Source organism: Trachurus trachurus, assembly GCF_905171665.1.
Source record: "Trachurus trachurus genome assembly, chromosome: 13".
NCBI classification, from domain to species: domain Eukaryota; kingdom Metazoa; phylum Chordata; class Actinopteri; order Carangiformes; family Carangidae; genus Trachurus; species Trachurus trachurus.
The window spans coordinates 21,699,440-21,715,572 of NC_139892.1; the positions used below are offsets into that span (position 1 = coordinate 21,699,440).

Here is a 16,133-nt window from a genome sequence, read left to right on the forward strand (position 1 = left end):
TTGTAAGACAGAGCAGTGATGAAGGTTACATTGACCTGACAGATGCATCCTCCTCACACATTAAGAAGCTTTGTTACAAACCACACAACCACTTGTAACACTGAAACCTTAGTGATCCCTGACCGATCTCACCTAAACTTATGATTTAGGTCGACATTTCAACAGCTGCCCTGATCTATACACCTGTCCACTGACTGGTCAGGACTTTGTCAATCCAGTAACAAAGTGACCCATTGTGTCAGTTTAACATGTAGAAACAAAGCGGCCGTTTGATGTCTGTGACCTCCAGAACTGATGGACAAATTAATATATAGATTTATTCTCTTTAGATCCAGTGAGGAGTCATCAATAAACAAGTGAATTTACAGTCACCCAACAAAAACACTATGGTCTATATACAATTCATTCATTAAAATGTTTCCTTCCACTAGAGAATCAGCTAAATTATTTCACCTGATACATCATGAAACCATGCTTATTTATGCGTTTAAACTCTGACTGCATTTCTTTAACGCCTTAATTCATATAAGACATAAATAAATATATTCATGGTCCCAGTGTTATAGTTTGTCTCGTCCCACATCCTTATAAATACAACACAGTCCCCTTGTGACCTTGTCCATCAGTGTAGAGAAGTGGTTAGGAACGTTTATTGCTCGATGCGACGGCGTGCCCCTCCTCTCGGGTGAGAGACTCACACTGATGTTGTCATACATGATGTCATGTTTGAATAAAGAGACAGTGCAGCAGGTTTGAACCTGGTCATTTTATTGTTTCTGTACAAACAACACAAGGGACGACAGCTCCTCTTCAGACTCTTGAGGGATACAGCATCTGTAAACACAGGAAGTCTCATCAGCCATCACAATAAAAAGCACATCGTCTCATATTGTTTCTGATCCAAGCACACAGGATATCACCATGGTAACTGAAGCGCATCGCTAACGAGATTTAGTTAAACTTAAGTTATTTGACCAAAATTGTTCCTTTGTCAAATGTTACAACATGCTTGAGACCATTAGCTGCTGCTTCATAACCATGTTATTTAAATGTCTTATTTCGCTCATATCGCACACATCACTTTCTCGCATTCTGCTTTTATTTTGATAGGACCGAAAATGTGTTTTCTTGTCATGTTATTTTCTTTAACCTTCATACTTTTCAACATAATGACTATAACTACCTGCAGGTATTAGCATTTCAAATCACATCACTCAAGATTTAAATTGTAGTTGTGTTAATGTTGTTTATAATCAAGTTTGTACCTGGACAGAACCAGAGGCACCTGAACCTTTATAGTTCATGTTATCAGGATCAAGTTGGGTTCAGTTCAACTAGATCTTTGTATGTAGCGCTTTTGTATGCGATGGACAAAGTGAACTGTGATGAAGGTCAAAGTCAGTGATGACAGAGTTGATAAACCTGGACACAGACTTAACCTACAACTGATCAATGACCCATCAGAGGGTTTAGTTTCATGTCCCGGGCCCTGAGCTACAAAGCAGGTTCAACAATCCGGCCTTTCTTCCAGTTACCCCCCCAATTACAGTTACACCAAGCGGTGACACGAGGTGGTTAGCAACTCGGCAAGTCAAGCAAGGTTTCCCAGTCTAGGTGTGAGGGTGTTCACATAAAGGGGCGGAGTTTGCAGCATCTGACCAATCACAGACATGGACACATCTGACAGCAGAGCACCGTGTTTCACTAACGAGGAGCAACAATAACTCTGCAGCAACATGAAGAACTGACGGATCAAATCCAGACAAAAAGCAACAGAGTCACTGCAGCAAAGAGCAGAAAGTAGTGAAAATCACTGCTCCATCATTATGGGATGGCTCTGATAGGAATCGCATCTGTTTCCCACATGTAGTTTGGTGGTGGGTATGCGATGCAGAGTGTTAGTGGGACGGTGAGCGCACAACTCTGGTGTGTGTCACTGGCCACATTCGGTTCAATTAGCCGACAGAGGTTCGTCAGTCCCTCCAATGAAAACTTATCTCCATTACTTATCTCTTATATCTCAGAGACATTCCTCTAAAAAAGCCAGGGGGCTTCGGAGGGATCGTCTCAGGGTTTGGCTCCGAGTTGGTTTTCTTTCTTCTTTTTTTTTACATGTGTTTGTACAATATTCACACGCCTAACAACAGTGATGCCATCTTCCAGGAGAACCGATTGGTCAGGACGCGGAGCTTTTCTACCTGGCGATCTCAACCTGGAACATAACCTGCTCCGGACCAGGTTAGCCGTTCAGCATAAGTTACCATGGAGATGTAGCCCGGTAAGAAGTGAACCGCCGTTGTAGTAAAGTACAGAAAACCCAGAGTTAACCCTGAAGTTACCTCGCTAAGCTCAAATCCTGCTCCATCGTACAGGCCCCAGGATCAAACCAGAGGCTCAAACTACAACTAGAGCTCAACACCAAGGAGAACTTCATGTTCTCATTAGTCAACATCTTGATAACGTTTACTGTGACGCTGGTTATCAACCGGCTCAGTTAAACCCGGGGTTTCCTCTCCAGCATCAGTTCACATGGAGCCGTTCATTATAAAGGAACTTTATCAGAACCATGAATAAAGTTATTGACAAAACACTGTGCAGCGAATTCAGTTTCACCTGCACCCAAAAGTTGGTCAAGGTGAAATGAAAATTATATCAATTCAAAATAGCTACATACACTTTTAAAGTCAGACTAATGATATTGTAAATAAGAGTATTAGTTATCAATAGGTTTGAGTATTTGTCTGATGAACGAGAGAGAAAATAAAAGTTGAACTCAAACTGTGTCTGCTCAAGAGAGAAAAGTTTGTTCTGATAAGTCGTCTGATCGAAATGTTTAACATTTATTAATCTGCTTCATTATGATGTAAATATTGATGAGTGTGGATTATTGATCTGTTCAGTCTTTTGACCCCCATCAGGATCCTGTACGACCAGCGACACAGATTTGATCCCCCTGAAGCGATCTATCCGGTTACCATGGTGATTGACCTGGTTTTAAGCAATAAAGGAAGCCCACTGCGACTCACCACTCTGACTCTGTGTCCGATGGCTTTAGCCGGCAGGTTGCTGCTGAACTTGGCGCGGACCATCCCGCTGTTGCCGTGAGCCCGGGTCACTTTTCCCCAGATCACTCTGGTCTTGTTGGGTTTACCGCCCGGCGTCACTGTGTTCCTGCAGAGAGAGAGACAGCGGTCAGTCAGTCGGCGCCACAACAACACCACACAGGTACAGTCCAGTTCATTATGGTGCACAATAAAACTGTATGAACACACACGACCAGCTCTCAGACCGGCAGCGAGTGAATCGTTTATCTCGTAGATGCTCAGTAACGCCACAGACTAAACTATTTCCACGTTGCTGACGGACGCAAATCAGTGGCTGATCAGCGAGGACCAACCATCAAAAGACGTGATTGTTGAGGCTCGCTGACCTGTCGTTACCACCGGCCAGATTTCTAGCATGTTAAACATCTGGCCGAGTCACCAACTAGACAGAGCAGCTGGTGTTAAGTGTACAACAACAACAACAACAGGTTTGTCATGGGAACTAGAAACCTAAAGATGCTTTCCCACCGTTCTCCACAGCTCAACACATTCAACATCAGAGACGCCAAATATTTTTTATAGAAAATCATCTTTTAGTTCTGAGACCCATAATTACTGAACTCGACATGCTGTTGGAGGTTATTTTATTTAACCCAGGACACCATCTCAACGTACCATATTATATAGAGCTATGAAGGAGCCCTTCCTAATTGTTACACAAGAAATATAAGTTTTAAAACAAAATTAAAAGATAATGATTTAACTCAGAATTTTGACCATTAGTTAAAATTTGTAAAATGGTCTGTCGTAAATATTTGGTTTCAGTTTTGGGTCATGGCATCTGTGTGTGACAGGAAACATTCAATGTAGGAGCTTGTAACTTTTATGTTTGGTGTCGTCTTGGGTGTTTTGTGTGTATTTGTATGTATTAAGTATGTACCTTTTTTTTTATGTAGCCTCTCAAGTATGTGTTGTTTATAGTTGGTTTGTATTGTCACTTATGAAAATGAAAGACCCCAGGAAGAATACCTGCTGCTTTGCAAAAGCTAATGGGGATCTTAATAAACCAAACCATTTGGAGTTTGAGTCCACACACACACACAATCAAATGTTGAACGTCCTGAGTGGAGGAGGGAGGTGATACAGTTCACAACCCTGTGTCCAATTACAGGATCCTCACAGGCTGCTACAGTGAACATGTGCTGAACCCACTCACTCTACAAACATCCACACAAACACACCAGAAAACAAGTTTAGAGACCGACACAGTTGTAGCCTGTTAAAATGCATCAGAAGCCTCAACAGCACATAAGGTACATTTTTCTCCACCAATGAGCTTCCTCAACACGTACAGTCACACCTGCAGCATGTTCTCTCCTACACTACACTTAGGATGTTTCATAGCGTGTGTTTTGGACGATTCAAAAGTGAGCACAATCCACTGCCATTATATGAAAATCCATTGCCAGCCGGACCCCCCTCCCCCCTGGAAATCCAGAAGTGTTTTAAGACTCCGAAAATTCTCCAAACCCTTCCTTGACATGACGGCGAGTAGAAAATTGGTGAGTTATTGATTTTGGGTGAAGTATCCCTTTAACCAGAGACACTGTGTTTTTTAAATGAGCCCAAAAATGAACAGTGTGTTAGTGAGTGTGGCCTCTCCTGATGGTCAGCACCCTGACGTAGATCCACTGCAGCGAGCAAACACACCGACTGTGCAGGACGACCTCACACAAAACAACCCTGGATGTGCCTGAAGGGCGACAGCGGTGAGTCTTACTTCTTGGCCTTGTACACGTAGGCACAACGTTTCCCCAGGTAGAAGTCCACCTCATCTCTGGTGTAACACCCCTCCAGCTTCAGGAGAGCCGTGTGCTCGCGCTGGTTCCTCAGGCCACGTTTGTAGCCGGTGAAGATGGCCTTACTCCACAGTCTGAGACAACGACAACAACAAAGCAGCAGCTGTCAGTCACAATCATCATCATCATCGTTTCATCAGAGCAAAGGAGAGATGGAGACAAACAGTTTGAGCTGCTGAAGTCGGGCGGGTTGTGGAATCAGACTTACCGTCCAGGCATTGTCAATCTTCTCCAGATCAGTTCACCTGTAAAAACACAACAAGACGTTAGACGACTGTCGGCATCACGTCCTGGTTTCACGTTCAGGTGAAAACACAGACTGTGATGACGGGCGACTGACTGTTGGTGTCGATGCTTTGGGAGATTTCAGGTGTTCAGGTGTTCACAGACACCAACCATCGTCGGTGAAATAAACCATCCATTAAAATCTTACTACATTATTTGTTCCTGATCTTTGTTGTGCCGTTTCAGTGTGTATATACACATACATACATACCACTTCCTTTACAATTTACCTGGAGTTTATTATCCGGTAACATTTTAAAAGTGTTAACCCTAACCCAAGCAGTCTCCCACCTGTGCAGACGACTCAACACCTGTCACCTGTCAACATTACGAGTCCTGAGCGATTCAGACTTCAAACATCTGCAAATGAACCATCTATGCTTCTCAGCAGCGGTATCCAGATGTATCCAGATGTGTCCTGATGCTCTGTGCACTCACAGCAGGTAAACACACTGTCTGCTGCTTCACAGTCTCTCCTACTTCCTGTTAGACACCTAGCAGCCACAGTGTGGTGTACTGATTGGTTATTGAACATGAAGCTGATCACTTTCATCACGTGCTGGTCTGTTTTACACTAACGGAGCGGTTCAGTCCTGCAGGCTGGCTCCACGGCTCCACAGTCTACACCCGTGCGGACCCATGCGGACCAGCTCTGACTCTCCATGCTGACTTCCCTATCTCCCCCTCCCTCCGGCCGCTGCTGGTCTCCCTCCCCGCCTGATGCTAACCGCTACAACACCCCCCGGAGGCCGGACAGACACCACCGGCACCGCGTTGCCCCGCCGCCGGCGACTGAACCGATCTCCCGGGTCAACAGCACCGCGGACACCGGGAGGTTGACGCGTGTCTACCCGGACTAACAGCCCCCCTGAGCCGGGCTAAGCTCCGCTCCGTTAGCCGCTGCTAATGCTATCCACCCCGCATCTCCGCCATCCGCCGCCGGACGCCGCCGTGCCGCGGCCGGTGACCGGAGGACACGGTGTCCGTTCACCGGCGGCGACGATCGGCGTGAAATAAACCGGAGAATAACGAATAAAGGAGAAGTTTGTGTCGGGATGTGCGAGGCTCTTACCGTCACTGCGGGGAAGATGGAGGGAAAGACCGGCCGAGGGGCATGCTGGGTAATTATCGTCCACAGAGGTGTCCGCGCAGCTGCCTGATCGGAAACATTTAAATTAGGGTTTTATTTATTATATCAATGTGTTTTTTAACTGTTCATTCATCTTTTTTTTTCAACTCCGTTTATTCCAGACACATTTTATTATTCAAAAATATCAGTGTTGTTATCTCTAACACTATTTTATAATTCAAAAAAAGAAGAAACACTTCCACAACACATTTCTCACTATTTTGGATAGCATTAAAAACCTCTACTATATTTATTACATTTCTATTTTAATCTATTTATCTGTAAGTACAATGTAAAATATTGTATTCTTTCTATTAAGGTGTAAAAAAGCTGTACGCCATTCAATAATACTGAATACCTAAACAGTATAAAACTGTAAATGTATTTGTTCCATGTCATCTCCATTTCATATACTATATACTTCATGCATACATGTGTGTAGGTATGTACAGTATATGCATATGGAAGCATAGGAGCATTATTCCCTGTATCTATTTTCTTTCTGTGTGCGCTTTGTAAGGCTTCTGTATTTTTCTTTTGCTCCAAGTGTCTTGTAAACCCATGAGGGCTGGGCACCTCTGGTGTAAGACATGTTAATAAAAATAAACTAAACTAAATTTTACTTTATACACTTAAGTAGCAGATCGGTTAAAACAGAGGAGAAAAAGGAAAATGTTTTGAACTTATTTTTTATCTTGTTCTTTAAAGCAGGATAAGTGTGTTGTAATTGTTTTTCATCATAACCATTTTATGCCTTTGAAACTCAACTCTTAAGTCCAGTTAATGGTTCATCCTGGTTCCCCTCGTCTTCTGAAAAAGGTTTCTGATGACACGTTTTCCTCACAGTCCACACACAGTGAATAACAAACAAGTTATTGGCTTATCGTCTATATTCAGTATAAAGATGTAACACCTGGTTTATAACAGACCGTGAGCAGCTATAAAAACATGTTGAGTATATTAATGTTCACTGTTGGTTCTCCATATTGTATTTAATGATTCCAGCTGTTTTTGTGAAATATTGAATATGTAGAAGATTGAGGATGTTTCTGTAACAGACAAATCAGACTTTTCCCTGCAGTGTCAGATCGAAGATTTCAGCCCTGACTGGACCTGTAGCACCGACACCAGTGAAGAGAGTCAAATTAAAATATTTATTTAATGTACTTAAACTTAACTCTTCATACAGCTGTGTTCAAATCTTTTATACAGTTTGTCAGCGTGAAAAAAAATGTAAAACTTAAACCTGTGAAACAGTCTCTATTTGTCCTCCTTTAAAAACGGTGGAATGTCCTTTAAAAGCACATGACCTGTCACGACTCGTCACCGCCACAGGAGAAAACACCAAGAAAAACATTACACTGTGCAAACTGGACACCACGTCTGAACCCTCTGGCCCGGTTCACCCGTCCATCACGGCGCCTTCTCGGGGGACTGTGGCCCAGAGTTCAGACTCACAGGAACTTTTACGGACCCTAAACACTCATCATCCTTTTTCCTCGGCGCTTGCTGTGATTCAGATCTCTGATGAGTCTCTGACTGTCTCTAACCTGCAGCCTCTGATTGGTGGAGCATTGTTGGGGGCGGGACCAAGCGTTCAGGGCAGAATCGTCTCTCTGTGGTCCTGAAGCTGCCCCTCAGGGTTACCATTGTTCTGCACGTGTGGAACAAACCGGGTTTCCAGGAGGGATCGGGCACCGACAGATCCCAGTGTTTCAGGCCGACACTGAAGGTCTGTTGCTGCATTCAGGTGAAGCTGGAACAATCCGAGGCTCTGGTCTGGACGTTTCTATCCGACCAAACTCCAACCAAAAAGTTTCCTGCAGCAGATTGAAACTTTAGTTTTGTGTTGATTTCTTTTGTGGAAAAACTTCAGTATCTGTTCTTTAGGATCAGCTGGACATTGAACTGACAGACAAAAACCCTGATTCCCCACATCACCTGAATGCAGCCCGAGCTCTATGAAAACAATGGAAATTAAAAACTAAAAGAAGAAATGAAACTGTTATGTCATTGTCTCCTCCGTCCTGTCAGTGGAGTTCAAACTGTTTGACAAAGGAATAAACAGGTGGCTCAGACGCCGACAGATCCCGGTACTAATGTGAGGCCATGCTCATCTGAACACACGTCTGAAAAAATAAAACCTGTAAACACACAGCTTCTGAGAGAAGTCAACAAATGGACAAAATAATGAACAGAAAATGATCTAAAACCAGAAAATGTGTGCAAACATGATCCGTTAGGGGATAAACAGCATAATTATTTTTCTTTTAACTCTTACAGCTGCATTCACTGACTTTTGACCTTTTTGCTTTCAGCAGAACAGAAACATCGGACACATGACGGACAGCTGCAGGTGAGACGTGGTCAACTCCACGGCTGCGAAGGGAGGAGACAAACTCCCAGTGTTTATGTGGTGGATTAGTGCTTCAACACCAGCGTTGATCCGTCAGCGGAGCAACTGAACGGCTCCTGTGAACCCTCTCCTCCACCGGCTTCACCTCTCACCTGGCTGCACTAACGCACAGGTGCACGCCAGGATGCTGTGACATCACTGGTGGGTGTGGTCACAGGTCAAACTTTGACTGCAGACAGGACAGAGATGCCACCGTCTGCTTTTTGTAAAGAACTTTTTTTTTTTTTTTTTTTTCGTCCTCTGAGCCGCTGCATCTGTCTGAGAAAAAATATAGATGTGTCTATTTACAGGATATATTTGTACACATACATGTGATAAAGATAAGAGTCAGAGTGGGACTGCAGACTGTCCATTCAGTGTTTAGTGTCAGCTCAGGAGAATCCAGGTCACCTGTTCAACAAGAAAAATGTCCCAGCATGCAACACAAACATGAGAAGGTGAAGAGACGGCGTCACCACCTGATCGACCTTGTCCAATCACGTCAGGACCACTGATAAACTGAGTGCACTGTTCAGGGAGAACCATCATATTCACGATAACAACAAGAAACCACTAACAGGTAAATGAGCATTTACCAGATAATAATGGCAGTACTGTAATATCATGTGCTGTCATTGCACAATCAATCTGTGTTAAACCACATTATAGCTTAGAAAAAAAACAAAACACCACAACATTGCCCCCACAAGAGGACGTGTCATAGTCTGTAGTTAGTATTAAACCTTTTAAGTAGCTAATAACACTCCCTGCTTTTATTCTGAAAGGACCAGCTGATATTTGTCAAATATCTTAATGGAGCAATATGCAATATTTCTATTATTGCTACATAGCTACAAACCAATGCCAGTGTTAAATCTTGTTTAGCGTGCCAACCAGCCTGGCTCATCACGTTCTGACAGCAACTCACTGCTGCGTCCAGTCCGTCCTCACACTGCTCAGAGGACAAATCATCACCTCTTGTATTGTAAACATTGAGGCTGAAGCTCCCACAGAGACTGGGAAGTAAAGAGCAGAGAATGCTAACTTGGCCTAACTTGCATAGAGCTACTTTAATGTTAAGGGTCAGGATTCAATTGAAGGTAAAAATCTTTAAATTACAAACCTCAGACTAAAAACAGCTTATCAAACTTCAAAAGTCAGTTCAAATGGGAGGTGGACACTGCAGCTTCTATCAGGATCAATAAACTAAAGCACATGTGGACCGAGGCATGCACGTGTACGTGCATGAATATTTGTTAAACCATCCATTAAAATCCTACTACATTATTTGTTCCTGATCTTTGTTGTGCTGTTTCAGTATCTATTCCACTTCCCTTACAGTTTACCAGGAGTTTATTTTCCTGTAACATCTGAAAAGTGCTAAAAAAATAAAAATATATTATCATCACTAAAGAATACAGGGACAGGGCTGTCCACATACTTTTGGTCATGTAGTGTACTGTCTGAGCTAATGAATGTGTGTGTGTTACTGGAACAATTTGGTCCTAATCAGATATGAAAGGTCGATCAGACGGTGACAGAGTCTCAAACAGCTGCTAACATCTGCCCAACCTGAAATTACAAACCTCCATCAGAGCTCAGAAAGGTAAAAAAAAAAAAAAAACTTAAAAAAAACAGTAAAATATTAAAGACAGGGTGCAAAGCATCAGTCAAAGACGTCCGTCTGTTGTTGGTTTTAAGACACCGACGAGCCTCCAAGTCAGAGCTCAGGGTCCAGTGTCCATCTAATCAACTTGGGACCAGAACCAGATTGTGCCTCTTTGAAAGAAACAGTTAAACTGTGTGCGAGTTTGGATCTGATGGAGACTAGAAACAGAGCTGAAGGTTCAACTGGTGACAGCAACATGTTAGCAATGAGCTAAATTAGAGTCAAACTTCTCTGAAGCAGTTTAATATCAGCAAACAGCCAACTAAAACTAGCATGTCCAACCAACCTGTTCATTATGTTTCACTTCAGCTATAATCTCTAGATCAACGTTATCCATGTTGACTACAGACAGACCTGAATAGCTTGATAAGATGGATCAACACTGGAAGTGATCAATTTCAAACAACATAAATTTCAAGTTTGTTGGCTATCATTAGCATTCACTAGCATTAGCACTGTAAACAACCATCAGCTGTCAGGTTCATAATCTTCAGCTTCAAATAATAACGTTAATAAATCTTAGCTATGTTTTCAGCAAGCCGTTTTGGCTTAACCTCCAAAACCAACTACTGTTAGCTACCGTTTTATTTTGACTCTTATTAGTAGCAGTGCTGCGGAGACTCTTCTTTTAAAGTTTTAATCAATGTTATCGCTGAGCTAGTGAGCATATTGATGTTTGCTAATGTTCTCAATTGTAGATAAATATTAATTAGCTGTGTTAGCATCACCTCCATACCAACTATTGTTAGCAGCAACCTACATTAGTGTCATTTTTAAACTAACAAATGCATAACTACACTAGCCATAGTTGCAATTAGCTACATCAGTGTGATGGGCTCACTCGCGTTAGTTACTTAGGAAATGTTTGTTAATTCGATTTTTTGTGTGGATATTACACTTTTGGTTGTTAAGTTTGTGTCTCAACATGTTCAGAACAATTATAAATACATAAATTAAATAAAATTAAATGTCAATGATGTCAGATAAAGACTGCAAAAAACACAAGAAGGCATCAACCTCCACACCGGCGTTTGGTGTGTGTTTCAACTGGCTGAAAAGCAGCCAGACCCATGAAAGTCTACAGTTAGAATTAATTAATAATTCCTGTTAAGTCTTGGTATGTTTAAAAAAAATCGTTAAAGTTAAAATATATATTTAATAACTCGTCCTAAAGTGTATGCAGAAGAAGGAAAGGTGTTTAATCCAGAAAATTGAGAATATTTAATAAATAGCACCGAGGCAAATTACTCAGCTGCTGATATAATCTTGTTACCATTCAGAACAGCTGCTGCACATTAAAAAGATATTCTCACGTTTCTCCGGCCACAGCTGCTCCTTCATTCTTTGTGGTGTCACTGTACTGTTTGTACTGAGTGGCCGTCAACTCAGCTGTGCCCTGATATAAGCGCACCGTCACGTTACTCTGCTACGACTGCTCATTCAGAGATACTATACTATATACTAGTGTCACTGTGGCTGTGTTACTGATGTTCAGCTCTGCTCATGTCTCCATCAGACACCGACCTGCTGCTCTGGAGGTTTCTATCTGGTTGTGGCTTCCCAGAGGCTGATTGAGTGCGTGTGTGGCGATGGTGACGATGACGATGGTGATGGTGGTGGTGGCAGTGGTGTTAGCGTTGTCTACATTGGTGACTTAGGGTCCAGATGTGGTTGATGATGACGTTGTGGTGGTTGTCGTGGTGATGGGGTGTCGTGGCGGGGCCAGGTTGAGCAGACAGCTGACGGTCCCGGCCACTTGGGGGAGCCCTCGCTCTTCCAGGATGTGAAGGGGAAGACACAACTGACTCTACAGAGACACACACACGAGGACAAACGAAGGGGTGGGGGTGTGGGAGACAAACAGAAAATAAAAAAGAAAGGGGGAATCAACAGATGGTAAATCAAAATCAATGGATAAAATAACAGTAACCATGGTAGGAGAAATGGTGAACAAGGAGCAACAACTTAAAATAACACATGAGTGAGAACTGAAGGGGGAAAGAAAAGATGATAGTTCAGTTTACACACAAAAAAACCTGAAGCCGTCATCTGTAAACATTTCTCATCATGTCACTAGTTGTAAAAAGTGACACTGACAAAGTTAAACCTGCTCCTAGAGTTTTAGGCGAATGGTGTTAATTAGTTTATGCTAACTCTAAGTGGTCAGGGATGGAAAGTAATATTGTGAAAACTACCCGTCTGGCCATGAAACTGCTGTGAAAAAAAAATAAGATGAGAGCTATAAAAACTTAATGTTAACTTGAAAGCTGAGAGGTAAAGAGACACAGATGAGTCACGATGCTTTAGCTCATTTTATTAACAGAGTTCAGAGGGAAAAGATTTCTCCAACATCAGGCCACTTAAAAAAAACTCCGACATCACCTCTTATAAAAAAAAAAAGAGACAAAGGTCAAGTATTTAATCTTCTTCTTCCATTTCCAACCCCATGTGGTTTTCACTTTCAACAAGATTGAAGCTGGAACTTGATGAAGTTCATGGCTGAATTACAGCTGATCACATGGTTACTGGTTTGAGGGTTTGGGTCATCTGAGAGGAAGATGAGTCCACTTCCAGTTGTACTCAGACTCGTTTCTGAACTACAAGGCTCTGCTTGTGCTTCCACTGTGTTTTACAAACCATTTCAGAAATCCCCCACCAAACAGACAATAAATGACAATGTCTGTATCTCAGTGATAGGACGGACAACAATGGAAGAGGTTGGGTTGGATGTGAGATCCACATTAACACCAAAGGAGTATAAGGGTCTGTTATTGCTAGGGTTGGCGTTGAGTCAGTTTCAGTTTGTATTTTATTCTTTTCTTTTACCATCTTGTTCGATGTTTCAAAATTCTCCTGGACAGGTTTGCTTGTTAAGCAAGTCTCCTCTACTGTTCTTCAGTTATCCCCTCTCTGTGCAGATGTCACAGTGAAAGTAAAGGTTTTGTGTTGTTGTGTTTGTCCCAGGCATTTATCTCAAAAGTGAGTAGAGACCAGTGGAAACAAAAGTAGAGCCAACAATAATGGTGTTATAACTTGCTAAGTTCCAGTGGTGGCATGAAGGCTTAGGAGTGTCACTGACCTGCCAACACCGAAAGGCTCCTACGCTTAGGATTCAGCTTTTATCCCCACAATAAACTAACGCGTGTTCAAACACACTTTTGGTGCACAAAGTCTCTTCTCCTTCTGCATACATTCATACAGGGTATGACAGGTTTCTGACGACGGGGGTCTCAAAAGGCTCTCAAACAGTTGGACAGGCAACCAAACATAAGGCACAGGGGGGCGGAGCTTTAACAGACGGGTAACAAGCTTCAAGGTAGACCTCCATCTTTGGGGGATTGTCAAATATAACATCACCTGAGGGATTACGTGATTCTTTATGGCTGAAAAGAATCTCAGACCCACGAGGAGATAACAGACGTATGGCAAATTTAGCAGCAACATTTTCAACATCAAGTTCTGAGTCAAGACCTGCAAGTCCCAACTTAAGGCCAAGTCAAGACCAAATGCCACATCAGAGTGAAAAAGTCCTGAATACATCCCAAGTCAAGTCAGAGTTAACAAGGTCCAGGTCTCAATTCAATACGGAGGACCAGTGATACCACAGGAAATGTAATAATGAATTTCTTAACTTTCATGATTTGATATGCATTCAAAATGGAAATTGTAAAAACAAATGATTCAATCAACTATTAATCGCTCAACATTTGTGAAATGTTTACAAAAATGGCATACTATTCTACAATTCCTGTTTTTGATGTCCATTAAAATATGAAATTAAGGAAATTCTTTATCACTTTTCTGGCTCTCCAGAGTCCAAGTTGTGCTTTGAGCTGAAGGGAAGTGATTATTTATCTGTCTCCACTGACAAATAAATTTCATCTCATTTTCTGCAACTCTACTGGCTGCTGTGAGACTGATTCAAAGTATGTTGTGATTAAAAACAGGAAGATTGTGCAGGTTGGGGGACCATGGGTAGTCTTTCCAAGTCCCAAAGGCTTAGGTCATGAATCGGTTCTATTAAAGTCAAACTCAAGTTGCGAACCTTTTATCGTTTTCTGAAGTCATCAGGCTCATGATCTCTGTCTAATTCATGATTCATGCATCAATCAAGTGACTTTTCACCTGTGTTTTTGTCTCTGTACAGGTATGAAATATGGTAGTGAATGACCAATTTTTCCTGTCTATGCAGTGTTTCCTATGAATCGAGAGGTTTGGTGTGGGGGCAACATAACGGAGAGCGGTCTATGGAAGTAAACAAACACTTTCTATATGAACATTATGCCGGGTCTAACATTTTGTTGATTGATTCATCAATCAAAGTAGCAGGTTTGATGTGAACGGGAGATCAAAAAGTTCAAATACCTCAGGATCTTACTCAGGAATAAGCTGGATCTTAATACTGACAGGCTAAGAGAGCTGAACATGAAGTCAGAGAAGGCGATCCTCAAGAGGATGTCACTGGTCTCCAAGGGTCTAGGTTTTTTTTCTTCAGGATTATACAACTGGGATGAGCTGCTTGAAGGCCTCACTATGGAAGTTTTCCTGGTATATACAACTTCAGGGAGATCCCAGGATAGACCTAAAACACCCTGAAGCAGTTACATAACTCATCTAGTTTGGTAATGTGTTGGGATGTCCAATTGGTAAAAGACCACAAGAATCCACATTGGCCATCTATCCATTTGGGTCAAGGGAAGGTCTTTGAATCCTTCAAAGATGCAAGAATAGGACTTTGCTGGGGAGAATGACCTTTCTCAGCCTACTAGCTCTTTTACCTGGACCTGGACAAATGGCAGAAATTTGAGACTGATGAATGTCCAATCCCCAATAGTCGTGAATGAGATTGCAGACAGATCCCTTTTGTCATAGGATGACTGAACTCACTCTTTGAGCCTGGATGTTGGGTGCATATAACTGAAAGGAAACTGGAGTAGGAATGCTGATCCTTCAAGTAGAAATGAGCCAGTAGAGATGGTTTGGGCATTTAAACCAGGATGATCCTTGGATTCCTCCTGAGGCGAGTCCCAGACCATGAGGGAGGGATTATATCAATAGCATCATCTGACGTGGAGAAGCCAAGTTCTCCAGTGAGACCTGAGGGCTGATGTCGGGGCGACTTCATATATCCCACTGTGACCACAATACTGGGTAAGTGTCAAAGAACAGATGGGTGATAGACAGTGCAAAGCTAGTGCTTTATCCATGCATCCAGGTTTTGTGCTAAACAAGGTCACCTCAAAATGTCCAACTAGTCCTTTGAATGCTGTGCCCTGAATCATATCTTATCATATCTCACTGCATTATTTCAGTGCTCTGAGACTTGTCTGGGAAGGATATTTTGGGAATGTCTGTGAAGGTACTAAGTCACCCAGGATATGACATTTCTAAGTGCTATATGAAGGTAACAGGACTTGCTTGATGTTCTTGAACATGTTTACGGTCACATCCAAAAGGCTTCTTCAGCCACATATTTACTTCTTATGGGGCCATCTACGCCTTGAGAGTAATTGAGGCCAGATACGATTTGTTGACCCAGTGAATACTGTGATAAATTGTGTCTTAGTCCTCCTTCTGCTTACATCCAGGTCCTCAGGGTGGACAAGCCTCGGCCTCAGAGTTTTACTTGGCTTGAAGCGCAAAGGGTTGCGGTGTTTATCAGCAACTCCTCAACTCCCAAGATGTGAATGGCCGCAGAAGTAAATGCCTGGCACTCGTCACTTAGAAGTGAAGTAGCCTCTGGGATGAGAGG

At 42.5% G+C, this 16,133-nt stretch overlaps 2 protein-coding genes across 3 annotated transcripts in view; both read right to left on the bottom strand.

The window, feature by feature from the left end:
* Positions 1–746: 746 nt before the first annotated feature.
* Positions 747–6,307, bottom strand: rpl35a (ribosomal protein L35a). The gene is made up of 5 exons (XM_083984655.1): positions 6,261–6,307; positions 5,112–5,148; positions 4,825–4,977; positions 3,027–3,171; positions 747–834 (listed from the first exon to the last, which is right to left on the bottom strand). Exons 2-5 carry the CDS (start codon positions 5,120–5,122, stop codon positions 811–813), a joined length of 333 nt encoding a protein of 110 aa, XP_083840781.1. The 5' UTR covers positions 5,123–5,148; positions 6,261–6,307; the 3' UTR covers positions 747–810.
* A 1,188-nt stretch (positions 6,308–7,495) lies between these two features.
* Positions 7,496–16,133, bottom strand: part of lrch3 (leucine-rich repeats and calponin homology (CH) domain containing 3) — a gene marked incomplete at its 5' end in the record, with an annotated part of 34,858 nt that continues 26,220 nt past the window's right edge. For both annotated transcript variants that reach the window (XM_083985194.1, XM_083985193.1), the window contains one exon: positions 7,496–12,188. In XM_083985194.1, coding sequence (XP_083841320.1) covers positions 12,036–12,188 — 153 coding nt within the window. In that variant the 3' untranslated portion in view covers positions 7,496–12,035. The remainder of the gene's footprint in view (positions 12,189–16,133) is intronic.

Bases quoted from the DNA above. Each gene is read 5' to 3' on its own strand.
- rpl35a (XM_083984655.1), bottom strand. The intron at 3,172-4,824 runs GTAAGACTCACC...CTCTCTCTGCAG, and splicing joins TACGTGTACAAGGCCAAGAA to GAACACAGTGACGCCGGGCG. The intron at 835-3,026 runs GTGAGTCGCAGT...CTGTGTTTACAG, and splicing joins TCGGACACAGAGTCAGAGTG to ATGCTGTATCCCTCAAGAGT.